This window comes from Physeter macrocephalus, chromosome 4, assembly GCF_002837175.3.
Source record: "Physeter macrocephalus isolate SW-GA chromosome 4, ASM283717v5, whole genome shotgun sequence".
Classification (NCBI taxonomy): domain Eukaryota; kingdom Metazoa; phylum Chordata; class Mammalia; order Artiodactyla; family Physeteridae; genus Physeter; species Physeter macrocephalus.
The window spans coordinates 68,061,065-68,075,478 of record NC_041217.1 but is presented as its reverse complement, the minus strand read 5'-3'; the positions used below and the strand labels follow the sequence as shown (position 1 = coordinate 68,075,478).

Sequence of the window (14,414 nt, the reverse complement as noted above, 5' to 3'; positions counted from 1 at the left end):
TTTTTTTTTGCGGTATGCGGGCCTCTCACTGCTGTGGTCTCTCCCGTTGCGGAGCACAGGCTCCGGACGCGCAGGCTCAGTGGCCATGGCTCACGGGCCCATCCGCTCCGCGGCATGTGGGATCTTCCCGGACCGGGGCACGAACCCGTATCCCCTGCATCGGCAGGCGGCCTCCCAACCACTACGCCACCAGGAAAGCCCTCGGGTCTTTTTTCTCTCTCTTCTTCTGGGAGCCCATAATGTGAATGTTGTTGTGTTTATTGTTGTCTCAGAGGTCTCTTAGGCTGTCTTCATTTCTCTTCATTCTTTTTTCTTTATTCTGTTCCGCAGCGGTCTTGATAGATATGGCCAAATTGCCTATAAAGTGGTTATAACTTATCCGTTCTTCTGCCTCAGTTATTCTGCTATTGATTCCTTCTAGTGTATTTTTCATTTCAGTTATTGTATTGTTCATCTCTGTTTGTTTGTTCTTTAATTCTTCTAGGTCTTTGTTAAACATTTCTTGCATCTTCTCGATCTTTGCCTCCATTCTTTTTCCGAGGTCCTGGATCATCCTCACTATCATTATTCTGAATTCTTTTTCTGGAAGGTTGCCTATCTCCACTTCATTTAGTTGTTTTTCTGGGATTTTATCTTGGTCCTTCATCTGGTACACAGTCCTCTGCCTTTTCATCTTGTCTCTCTTTCTGTGAATGTGGTTTTTGTTCCACAGGCTGCAGGATTCGAGATAAAGAAATTTTTACCACAATTAAAAAAAGAGAAAGAATTACACTTAATATGGGAGAAATAGAAGCACATTAATAATAGGAGACTTTAACAAATCAGATCTAGAGAGATAAAGTGAACAAGAAATTAGTACAGATACAGACAACCTAAACAACATAATAAATAAGATCGATTTAATATATATTAAACTCTGAACCTTGATAATAGAGAATATGGCTTTCTTCCTCCCCAAATGCATATAAAGGATTCACAAATATCACAAAAATGTGGCACATTCACATCTTAGGCCACAGAAAAAATCTCAATAAATTCCAATTTAAATTTCCAAATGGGAAATTTAACAACTTGCTGTTAACCACTTCTGGGTCAAAGGAGAAATGCAAAACAAATCGAAAATATTAATAATGAAAACAAGAATCTATGGGAAATAGTTAAAACAGCTATCAGAGAAAGATTTAATATTAAATGAATAGAAGTTAAAAAGCAAATATAAATGAACATTTTGACTCAAAAAACTAGGGAGAAAAAAAAAGGCAAACCAATGTCAGCAAAGGAAAGAAATTAGTAAAAAGAAAGGCAGTGTTAATGGGTTTGAAAACTACGACAACAAAAAGTAGAACTTTTAAAACTGGAAATTAAAATTCTCTTTTAAAATAAATAAATCCAAAACTGTTTATTTGAAAAAATTAAATTGATAACTTCTTAACTAAACTACTCAAAATAAAGGGGGGGGGGTGAAGACAGCACAAATAGATAATGTTAGAAAGAAAGAGACACAGAAAAGAAAAATTTTTAAATATTCTATGTAAATATGTTTGAAAATCTACATTAAATGTATAATGTTGTATAAAACCCCAATTTAACAGAATTGACCCCTGTGGAGACAGAGTAAAAACACACCATTTATTATAAAAGAATTAGAGAAACTGGTTAGAGTTACCCCACAAAACAAAACAGATCCAGATAGTTTCACAGAAGATATTATCAAATTTTTAAAAATAATTCCTTAACTTTTTAAGCTACTTTAGAGCGTGGCAAAAGAAGGAAAATTCGCAAATTCACTTTATGAAGTGGTTGTAACATTGACTCCCAAACTTGAATTTTGGAACCATGACAAAAACTAAACAAAAAACACTATAGATCAACTTCACTTATTAATATTGATACAAAAATCTTATATAAAATATTAGTAAGCAGAATCCAATAGTATGTTAAAAAGATTGTATCATGACCAAGTGGATAATACTCTATAGATGCAATGATGGAGAGTCAAAGGAAATCCATTAATATAGTTTATCATATTAATTGATCCAAGGTAAAAAAAATGCTCATCTCCACAGATGCATTGATAAATTTTAATACATAACAACACCACCAAAAAGTAAAAAGACAACTGGGGGAAAAAGTTATACCACAGGCAAAGATTTAGCATCTTTGATAACAACAACAGGGACTTCCCTGGTGGTCCAGTGGGTAAGACTCCACGCTCCCAATGCAGGGGGCCCAGGTTCGATCCCTGGTCAGGGAACTAGATCCCACATGCCACAACTAAGAGTCCGTGTGCCACAACTAAGAAGCCCAAACACCACAACGAAGATCCTGCATGCCACAACTAAGACCCAGCACAGCCAAAATAAATAAATAAATAAATATTAAAACAAACAAACAACAACAAAACTTCTAAAAATACAGAAGAAAAAGACTAATCCTATAGAAAACTGGCTATAATGAGGCATGTCACAGAGAAAGACATACAAATTGCTGTTAACCATATGAAAATTGTTCAGTATTGCTCATAATTTTAGAAATATTGAAATTAAAACTGCATGGAGATACCATATTTTACCCACGAGACTGCATAAACCCAAAAGTTTGATAACATACTCTGTTGGTCAGTCTATGAGGAAACAGGCATTCTAATATGTTGAGTATGGAAATGTAAAATGGTACAACCTCCACGATGGAGACTTTGGCAGTATCTACCTAGCACAATTATCAATGCCTTTTGATTAAGCAATTCCATTTTTAGAAATCTACCCCAAAGATACTCTAGCAAAAATATGAAAAGTGGGCTTCCCTGGTGGCGCAGTGGTTGAGCGTGCACCTGCCGATGCAAGGGACACGGGCTCGTGCCCCGGTCCGGGAAGATCCCACATGCCGCGGAGCGGCTGGGCCCGTGAGCCATGGCCACTGAGGCTGCGCGTCCAGAGCCTGTGCTCCGCAACGGGAGAGGCCACAACAGTGAGAGGCCCGCGTGCCGCAAAAAAAAGAAAAGAAAAGAAAAGTGTCAGCTATTATATGCAGCATTATTTGTAATAACTACAGACTGGAAACAATTCAACTGTCAGTAATACGGTATCTCCACACAGTGGAGTACTACACAGCTGTGAAAAGCAGTGAGGAAGATGCTGCTGTGGAATGATCGCCAGGAAATACTTTAAAGTGAATAAAGTAAGGTGTAGGACATGTGAATAGTGTGCTATTGTTTATGTTAAAAGGAGATATAAATTATGTGTTTCTAATAGAAAAATGATGGAAAAATAAGTGGTATGATTAGTGATTACCTTTACGTAGAGAGGAGAAATAATGCAGATAAGACAGGGGTAGAAGATAAACTTCTTTGAATATACCTTGTTTTGCAGAGTTGATTTTAGAACCATATAAATATTTTACATAATTATAAAATTAACAAGTAATTCCTAAAATAAAAAACAAATGAATTCTCATTATTTTCACAAGTTTTTTTTTTACAGAGATAATTGGCTAAATACAACAGCTATATAAATGAGTTAATACCTCTACTTCCTCTAAATATCACAAATTTCATAGCCAGTTTTCTTTCTTAAGACTAGGTCTCCCTCTGGTGGAGATTAGTTTTACAACCAGTCCCCTACCCTCTACACTACAAAGGAAGAAATCTTTTGCCCATTGTCTCCTGCCACCAAATTCTTAAATTACATAAGTGTTAGAGTCATGAGGAGGAGGATGTGATGGAAGATATTGAGCAATGGGATAGCAAAGAGTCAGGGACAGAGTCAAGTTTTTAAAAGAAGTGGCGGGGAGGAGAGACTCCAAGAGCCAAGAAAATTTGGTTATTCAACCCAGAATGGGGAAGGAACTTCAACTTCCTGTTGTTGGAGGATTGCCACCACCTCTGCGCAGAAAAATGTGATTAATATGTCAGTGTCGCTGTGTACGCAGGGAAATAGCTCCCCCTAAGGCATTGCTTTAAGGAGAAACCTGGGTGAGAAATAGTGACGAGTAGATGAAGAGTGATTCTCTTGAGCCAGATAAAGTGTGATGGGAGTCAGTTCCAGGCATCTCTCCCATCCCTCAGGACTCTCCCAGAGTCCCACTGACCCTTGAGGTCAGATGCATGAAAGCTTTGCTTCCTTGGAAATTGATCATGGGGAAAGGTGCTGGCACTGTCTCTTCAGTTCCTGGTAGGGAGAGGAGAGTCAGAGACTAGCCCACATTGACAGTGGCCTCTGGGGATATGACGGGAGGAGGGTCCTTGTGTTCTGGGCTGTCCTAGGTCTCATCTGACCTCACACAGTGGAAACTACTCAGAGCAAAACTCCTTTAGAGTAGAACCTCTCCTAACATCTACTCCAGTTTCTAAAAGTATATGCCATTCTTTCCCTCTCTCTGTCACAGTGTGGTCTTACCATCTGTAGAGAACGTTTGAGCCTTGCCACCTCAGCATGTATCTCCAATCTCCTTTACAGTTTTAAATAAGAATACAAAAAGAAATGAACACTAAAAACAGTCTAGTTTCCTAAGTTCATTTTCTGGTCCTATAGTATCTAACTCCTTGGTAGAGAGGGATAAATTAGGAGTTTGGGGTTAATACATACACACTACTATAGATAAAATAGATAATCAACAAGGACCTACTGTATAGCACAGGGAACTCTACTCAATATTCTGTAATAACCTATATGGGAAAGAATCTGAAAAAGAATGGATATATGTATAACTGAATCACATAGCTGTATACCTGAAACTAACACAACATTGTAAATCAACTATACTCCAATATAAAATAAAAATTTTTAAAAAATCCACGTCTTGGTATATGCCCAAGAGAAATGAAAACATATGTCCACACAAAAACGTATACATGAGTATTCAAAGCAGCAATACTCATAATAGCCAAAAAATAGACACAACTCTAATGTCCAAAAACTGATGAGTAGATAAAATGTGGTATAATCAACCAATGGAATATTATTCAGTAATAAAAAGAATGAATTCATGCTATTATTTCTCTCATCTAGTAAACAAACAAAGAAATGAATTACCAGTACACGCTACAACATGGATGAACCTTGAAAACATTACACTAAGTGAAAGAGGCCAGTCACAAATGATCACATATTATATGATTCCATTTATACGAAATTTCCAGAATAGGCAACTCTGTATGGACAGAAAGTAGGTTAGTGGTTGCATAAGGCTGAGGAGGGACCTGAGGGTGATGGCAAATTGCTACGGGATTTCTTTCAGGGATGAGGAAAATTTTCTAAGGTTGTGATTTTTGCACAACTCTGTGAATATACTAAAAGTCAATGAAGTGTCCCCTTGAAATGAGTGAATTGTATGGTCTATGAATTCTATCTCAATAAATCTGTTACCAAATAAATAAATAAATGAGTAAATGTCCCCCCCTACCCCCGCCAAATCTAACTCCTTAATTCAGTTCTGGGGGCCTGCTCTTCTACATATCTAGCCTAAGAATACTGTCCAGGAAATTACTCATTTGAATGATTATTTCAGCCACTTCCCACACCTTTCTTTGTTCTGCCTTCACTTCCTCCCTTTAAAAGGTGAATTGAAATCCTAGATGAAAAAAATTGTCCTAACTAGGTGTGGTGACACTTCCTGTGGGAAAAATATAAGAAACATGGTGCTAAAGGCCAAAGTTCTTAATGTAACAAGAAGTAATGTGAACGTTATACAATGAAATATTATTAGCCTTAAAAAAGCATGAAATTCTGACATGCTACAACATTTGGATGAACCTTGAAGACATTATGCTAAATGAAATAAGCCTGTCACAAAAAGACAAATACTGAATGATTTATTTATATGAGATACCTGTACTTAGAGTGATCAAACATCATAAAGGTAGAAAGTAGACTTCTACTGGGGGGGGCAGATGGGGAGTTATTGTTTAATAGGTACAGAGTTTCAGTTTTGCAAGATGAAAAAAATTCTGGAAATGGATAAGGGTGTTGGTCATACAACAATATGAATGTACTTAATACGACTGAACTGTACACTTAAAAAGGGTTAAGACGGTAAATTTTATATGTATTTTATCACAATAAGAAAAAAAATTTTTTTAAGTGTTGTGTAATGTGAACTTCACTGAAGACTGCCAAGTAATGAAAATAGGTACCGATGAATGATGCTAGGATAAGATCTCATGTCTCATTTTAACAAGTACCAAGAGGAGCACCAGAGCTCTCCAGAGTTCTGTGTCCCTCCTTGTTACATACATAAATCACTCAATCATCATTCATACCTCTTCTCTGAGAACATACTGCCTCAGACCACTCACAAATTTTACCCTCTCCTTCTTCGTTTGTCAGAAATAAGGCACAGAGTCAGTAATTTCCTAAAAAGTCTAGATTAGAGTTTTTATTCTCACAGTTATCAAAAATTTTTGAGCAATTAAAGTAAAGCCAAAGTTTTTAAACTTATTTTTGCAATAGCCCCTTGTAAAATGAGAATAATATTAGTACATTTTATATATGAGAAAACTGAAACATAGGAAGGTTAAATAATTTGTCCAAGATGCACAGCCAGTAAGTTGCAGAACCAGTTTTCAAACTCCCAAACTGACCTGTTCCTGAAAGTCCAGACCCTAAAATCTGAAATCTCGAGTCCTCATTTAATCTGATTGGATATGTGAAACAAAACAAGTTTCTCCTATGGGAAGTCTCAGATGTTTAACTTCCAAGAGTACATTAAAACTCTTCACGGATTCCCTTCCCTGGTGGCGCAGTGGTTGAGAGTCCGCCTGCCGATGCAGGGGACACGGGTTCGTGCCCCGGTCCGGGAAGATCCCACATGCCGCGGAGCGGCTGGGCCCGTGAGCCGTGGCCGCTGAGCCTGCGCGTCCGGAGCCTCCGCAACGGGAGAGGCCACAACAGTGAGAGGCGTACCGCAAAAAAAAAAAAAAAAAAAAAAAAATCTTAAAACTCTTCAATAGAGGAAAGGGGATATAATATAGAGCATTTCCTCAACTTATTTGACCACTGGACTTATTTTTCATGGAGCATCTCAAGGAATTTTCTTAGCTGAAATTTTGCAAAACTTTACATGTGATTCAGAATATTGCTTTTGTCTTTTTCAATTACTTTAAGAGAATATTTGAATTACTTTCTTTCATTTGGAAAAAATTTTTAATTGAGATTAAAGAGAAACTTAATGATTTGCCTAAGGCCATAACCAGTTAATATTGGAGCTGTAATTAGACTCTAGGTCTTCTGGCCACAATTTCAGGGATTTTTTTTTTTAATAATAAAAGGAATATATTCACATTGTAGAAAATCAAACAAATCAAACAGAGATATGCAAAGACTCCCCCTCCACCACCACCCAGCATTCCAAACTTATCTTCCTTGGGGAAAAAACTATTCTAGTTAAAGTAGATTTGGCTGCAAGTGACAGAAACTTTAAAATGAGTAGCTTAAAAATATAGAGAGGTTTATTTTGCTCCCATGAAAATGTCCAGAGGTATGCAGTCCTGGGTTGTTAGGGGAGCTCTGCTGCTTGAGAACCTCAGGGTCTTAGATTCCTTCCAGCTCATTCTTTCTCCATCCCAAGGGTGGAACCCTGATTCTCATAATCCAAGATGGCAGTAGTTCCAAAGGGCACGCAGCAGCTGTCTTTTAAGGAATGATACTTGAAGCTGTCACACAAAGATATTTCCATTTTCATCTCATTGGCCTGAACTTAGTCACTGACCATAGCTAGCTGAAAATATAGCAGGCTAGGAAATATACAGTTTTTATTCTGAGAGGTTATATGCCCAACTAAAAATTACATTACTAGAAGAAGTGGGAGAAATTATGTCTGGGAACTGTTTCTGAAACTAAATAATCGTCAGCACTTGTTATGCATCCTTTCAGATTGTTTTCTTGTACTATACACATTACTCTGCAACTTGCCTTTTTAATTTAATATATCACTGAGGTATCAGAGTCCTCAGCTGAAAGAAACACAAATCAGGTCTGGCTAATTCAGCGGAAAAATAACTTATGAAAGGATATTGGGTAGTTCATACGATTTCTAGGGAGATAGAGAATTAGACTTGGATTTTAAGTTATTCCTGTTAGTCCTGACGAATCAGTACCCTGAGCTGCCACTGCCACTGGGCACGACCACTGCGGCTTGCATATCTGACTTACTCTGCCCTCTGCCCTGGCTCCATGGGCATACGACCTATGCAGTCCCATAGGGTCCTGCACTGAGAAAGGCTGTGCCCTCGGTTTGTCTGTTGTTCCCGTCTTGAAATTCTTATTAATTTTTGAACAAGCAGCCCCACATTTTTATTTTGCACTGGCTCCCACAAATCATGTAGCCAGTCCTGCGTTCTGGACATTGGGTGCTACTATTTGAGTCACTGTGACTACCACCTCTAGAAACTGGCTGAAGCTGCCCCTGTTGCCATACCCCTCACCAGGCTGCGTTCACTGCCTTCCCTGCTTCTTCCCCTCACCTGTTTCCAATTCAAGATGTGGGACTGGTGGTCTAATCTGCAGATTTTCTAGCTGCAACGGAGGCTAGAAAAGTGAATAGCTGGCATTTTATGGTGGGAAGAAAGCTGTATCTTACAAGGCAGAGGCAGTGGTGGTTGGGTGGGGATCCCCCAGACATAGGAAGTAGGTTCAGAGGCTCAATAGTCAAAAGGAATCAATAAAATAGAACCACAAAGTATATATAAATTTATCTCACTTTCTTAAACAGTTGCCTAATATTCCATAGTGGAGACATTTATTCAGTCATTCCCCTGTTAATGGGCATTCAAGATATTTCCACTTTTTGCTGCCACAATTTTTTTTTTTTTTTTTTTCGCGGCACGCGGGCCTCTCACTGTTGTGGCATCTCCCGTTGCGGAGCACAGGCTCCGGACGCGCAGGCTCAGCGGCCATGGCTCACGGGCCCAGCCGCTCCGCGGCATGTGGGATCCTCCCGGACCGGGGCACGAACCCGTGTCCCCTGCATCGGAAGGCGGACTCTCAACCACTGCGCCACCAGGGAAGCCCCACAATATTGTAATAAACATCTTTATGCATTTGGCCTTCTATACTGATGGTTTTATTTCAGTAGGCTAGATTCTTAAAAGTAGAGTTGCTGGACAAAAGTGAACATGTATTCTTATTTTTAGTATATGTTGCCAGATTACTTTTTTTTTTTTTTTTTGCCAGGTTACTTTTTAAAAAATATAGTAATTTATATTCCCACCAGCAAGATACAAAAGTGCTGTTTTCTCCCATCCTTTTAGTCCCTGAATATTATTACTCTTTTTCTTTTTATCAATCTGATGAGTGAAAATGATATATTATTCTTTAAATTTTTGGTTTTTTGACTACCAGCACCTTTTCATATGTTTATTGGCTACACTGAATTTCTTTTTTATGAATTGCCTATTCATATCCTTTACTCACTTTTCTATTAGTTTGTTTCTTTTTCTTATCAATTTGTAGGCACTCTTTGTGTGTTAGAGATACACTTTTTCAGTCATATGTGTTGGAATTATTTCTCAGAGCATGTTTCTAGTTGTTTTTTTTTTTTTTTACTTTATTTAGGGTGTCTTTTGTTTTAATTTCCTTTAAAAGATAGTTAAATATGTCTTTTCCCGTATGGCTTCTCCATTTGTTTGGTTATTCTTGCTTAAGAAGTTTTCATTGTACATTTATGTGTTGATTGGTTATAATAAGCACATATTTCTTTTGTAATAAAAATATTTTTTAAAAGGAAAAGAAGTTTAAAACTTTGAAAGAGTAGCCTGAAGACCTTTATTCTTAGGTCCAATTCTATTACCAACTAGATATGGCCTTGGACAAGTCACCAAGCTGCTATTTCATTGTCTTAATTTTACAAATGAAAGGTAATAACATCTACCCTGCCACTTCACAGGGTTGTTGTAAAGATAAATCAGATTTTTAAAAAGTATAAATATGGGTTATAAAACTATAAGGTATTATTATTATTATTATTATATGTTTTCCCTCTTTACTTGAAAGGTAATGTGATGAGTAAAGAGATCACTAGATTAGGAAGTCATGTTCCATCTTATGCCAATTACTAACCAGTATGCCTTTGCACAACTTGTTTAGCTTCTATGAGATTCAGTTTCCTCATCCTTAAAATGAAAGTGTTGGTCTCTAAGTTTCTTTCCAGCTTTAAGGATCTAAAGATATTATAGCGAAATCCCTAACAAGAAAGTTATGTAATTTTTTTGGTATTAAAGGATATTCTTAGGATTAAGTGTTTAAATATGTATCTTGAAGATACATAAATGGAGAATGGATTGGAAGATGACAACTATGTATGCACTGAAACTGATTAGGAGCCTTCTGCAGTTGTTTAGCTGAGCGGTGATGGTAGATTGAACCAGGGTGAGAGCAAAGGAAAATGTAGAACAAGTGAGCTAGCCTTAAAAGTCTCAGTTGATCATTTGGCCCATCTTGGGTATTTGTTAAGTCACAGCACGCACTCAGATGATGGACAGATGTAGGTCCAAAACCAAAATTAATCTTCCTATTTCCCATTCTGATTCACATTTGTTCTCCAGTTTTTTTTTTTTTTTTTTGTTCTCCAGTTTTATGTCTTAAGACTAAGACTCTTTCTAGTGCAGACCAATATTTTGACATAACTAGTGGCTCACAATTTACTCATTACATTCAGATACGCATGGGAAAAAAATGTAGCCTATTGTATAATTGATCTAACCTGTTCTTAAGCCTCTATCCTACAAGATGTGGAGAAATGGGGGAAATTTTAACTGCCCAGTTAAAGATCTCTAAGTTTTTTCTTGTTCAAGTTGTGGTGGTGATTGTGTTTCCAAAGATGACAACAATATCTCCCACCCCATAAGCTCTTTTGAAATGTGACCTGGACAATTACCCCTCAAGAGGTAGAGTCTATTTCCCCTCTCTACGAATCTGGGAACTGCTGATATGGAAGTTCCAGGGTGGAGCCTTAACACATCTGTAGCTTCTGCCTGCCTTGGTTGGAACATTCCCTCTTGCTAGTCCGTGCCACGTAAGAAGACCAGTTACTTTGCCAGAGGTAAAGGCCCTGTGGAGAAAGGCCTAAGGCTATCTTGATCATTCTAGTTCCAGCCATATTCCCATCTGAGCCCCTGCCAACCAACAGAACCATAAGAAATAATAAATTGTTATTTTAAGGCACTAAATTTTGAGGTGGTTATACAGAAACAGATAACAAAACACGGTGTTTGGGGGTTAACTCAGTCCCTATAGGAATATGCTTGGTCTTTCGTCATTCCTCTTAATTTTTCAACAGGATTGCAGCTAGATATTCCATACCACATGCTCTTAAATGTGATGCTGACACTCCTCCCACTGAGGAGTCTACATTCTCTCCTCTTGAATTTGGGTGGGCCTATGACTAAGGTGGAAGTGATGCAAAGTCAAAGGTGACAGCTTCTGCTTGGTCCTCTTGGGATGCCACATCTTGGAGTCCAGCCACCTTGGATCTGAGGAAGCAGAGAGACCTCATGGAGAGTCCACTTGTAGGTGCTGCTGCTGACAGCCTCAGCTGAGATCCCAGCCGAGAGCCAGCATAACATCCAGACATTTGAATGAGCAGCTCCAGATGATTCCAGCCCCCAGCCGTCAAGTCACCTCTGGCCTCCAAGTCTTCCCTGCTGAAGTCCCAGAGACTTTAAGCAGAAACAAACTGTCCCCAACATACCCTTTCCAAATTCTTGACTCTGGAGTCGTTTGTTACACAGCAATAGATAACCAGAACACTCTCTTATTCTCCTCAAGGTGGCATCTAGGTGAAGGTGGACCTACCATAACCTACAGGTAGCAGAAAAGGGAGGCAACCCTGTGGCTGGCAGTTGGCACCTTACTGTTCTCAGATGTGTTGGGCTGACCTTGTCCCTGGGTGCCATGTGCTAAGTTGCAGCTATTTCTGTTGGGCCTTTTGCCATCCTGACATTAATCGCTCAAGTCCATTGACCCATCCCATTCATTTGCCTCTAGCTGCAAAGTCTCTGCCCAGTAAGCTGTTTTTTCTCATTCCCAGACTTCTACAAAAGACATTTGTTCCAGTTTAGGTGTCTTCCCTTGGAAGGAGATGGGAGTTAAATCTATTCAGAATCTATTTCTCTCTCCTCCACCCCCCACCAGCAACTCCCAGTGTGACTGTATTAGACCAGATGGTGGGTCAGGTTCTCACCTCCTACTCTTAGGGGGTTTTTGTTTGTTTTATTTTGTTTTTTTAATCCATTCCTCAGGAGTGGGAGGCTCAGAGTCCCTTCCAGCACTAGCCCCACCTTCAGGGTTTCATTAGAATATTTGGGAGTGTTTTGCAAGGGGTGTAGGCAGGAGCAGCTGTGTTTAAAGTAGCAAGAAGTACTGCTGGCACCCCAAGCTCAGTTTCCTGCAGTTTCCCCACTGCCTCACCTTGTTGTCAGAAACCAGGCAATTCACCTCTTCCATGGTAGGGCTGGGGCTCACATTCTCTTGTTTGACTTGGACCTCACAGCTGCTCCCTCCAAGGACTCCAAGACAAAGTACACTCTTTATAGGCCTGGTCTCAGGTGATGCTCCGATTTAAAAAGGGATTTGTGGACAATCAGTACAAATGACCTGGGTTTGGGTCTAGCTCCATCACTAGAATGGGAACTCAGGCATATCTCTTTACAACTTTATTTCCTCATCTGTAACATTTTGATGATTATCTCATAAGATTGTTAAAATGATTAAATGACATTGTAATCTACTGTGATACAAAGTAAATGTAAAACAAACGTTAGTCAGTATGATTAGAAACTGTATATTAGCACGTTAAAAACTCCGAAAGCTATATAATTAGAGAACTGCTGAACTCTGTTGAACCAGAATTTTCCTGGTTAATACGTCCACAGGAACACTTTTAAATAGCACACCTATAATTGGGATTAGGTGGAGATGGAGGAGCTGGAGTGAACGGGACCCGGCTGGAACACTCACATGACTATGAAGTGTTCAGATCTATGGGATCGCCACTCTCCTCGGAGCAATGACAAGGCCCGGTCATTTCCAGCTCCTGGGGCCGAAGTGGGGACGCCAACAGGAGGCTGCCTGCTCTGTGCTCCACTTCCCTCCCACCGATGTGTGGCCGGTATCGTGTCACGTTGCTACCACTGTCGGGAACCGATCAACACTTCCCAGGTTTCCGGTCCTGACTCAGGCCTGACTTGCGGGAAGGCTCCCCACCGCGGTTGCACTGGCAGGAGCGGGGGCGGGGCCGCCCGCAGGCGTGACGGCGGGCAGGGGACGGGGACGTCCGAGGGCTGCGGCCAATCGGCCTTCTCAGACTTCCGGGAAACCCTGGCGCGCCTTTTCTCTAGGCCTCAGATTTCCGGCCTTGAAATAGGTTTCTCGGTTTGCACCGTTAAGCCGAATGTGGCCTTTGTGCAGGCAGGGTTCGTGTCCCGGAGACGGTCTCTCAGGAGCCCGGATTTCAGATGTGTCTGGGAACCCCTGGGCGTCTCGGTTGACTCGCGCGCTGCCCAGCTGTTGGCCCTCGGAGTCTGCGGAAAACGAGGAAGGAGGGGTTAGGTGCAGCCTGGACGCCCCCAGGAGTAAGAAGGCGAAATCACGCGACGAATTAATTTTTGGAGATATTCGCGTTTTTATTGTTTAGTTAATGTGTCCATATCTTCTTTGTCTTTGTAATGAAAACTTACAATCTCGTCTTTGCCTAACTAGATTGCTCTTTTCTCATATTACGTCTTTTTTTTTTTTACCATGTTTGAATTCGTCTGCCCACTCCAGAAAAATGTCCACTGACATTTTCACTTAAAGTTAGGTCACATACACTTCTCGTTTTATTTAGTCTTAATGGTATTATTTTTCATGTTAAAAACATTTGATAGTTTTTGAATAGGTGATATATAAAAGTAATAAAAATAAATCCACCCACTAAGAAAGTTAATACAGAGAACAAACTGGTGGTTGCCAGAGGGGAGGGGTGGGAGAGGAGAGAAATAGGTGAGGGAAATTAAGTGGTGCAAACTTCCAGTTACAAGGTAAATGAGTTAGGAGTATGAAATATACAGTGTGAGGAATATAGTCAATAATAATGTAATATCTTTGTATGGTGATAGATGGTAATCATTTTGAAATGTATAGAAATATCGAATCACTATGCTGTGCATCAGGAACTAACATAGTGTTGTATAGATCAAATATAACTCAAAAACAAACAAACATGCTAATAGAAAAAGAGATCAGATTTATGGTAACCAGAGGCAAGGTCTGGGGAGAAGCAGAATTGGATGAAGGTGGTCAAAAGGTACAAACTTCCAGTTACAAGTTAAATAAGTACTAGGGACATAATGTACAATATGATAAATGTAATTAACACTGCTGTATGTTATATATCAAAGTTATTTAAGAGAGTAAATTCTAAGAGTTCTCATCACAAGGGAA

At 39.5% G+C, this 14,414-nt stretch overlaps 1 protein-coding gene across 1 annotated transcript in view; it reads right to left on the bottom strand.

Annotated features, from left to right (window-relative positions):
• CFAP126 (cilia and flagella associated protein 126) overlaps positions 1 to 13,775 on the bottom strand; it is a 29,165-nt gene extending 15,390 nt beyond the window's left edge. Inside the window, exons 1-3 of the mRNA XM_028488142.2 lie at positions 13,730 to 13,775; positions 13,423 to 13,513; positions 12,996 to 13,123 (exon numbers count right to left, since the gene is read on the bottom strand). Of these exons, the coding sequence (XP_028343943.1) occupies positions 12,996 to 13,123; positions 13,423 to 13,513; positions 13,730 to 13,775 (265 nt within the window). The remainder of the gene's footprint in view (positions 1 to 12,995; positions 13,124 to 13,422; positions 13,514 to 13,729) is intronic.
• Between the last annotated feature and the right edge of the window lie 639 nt (positions 13,776 to 14,414).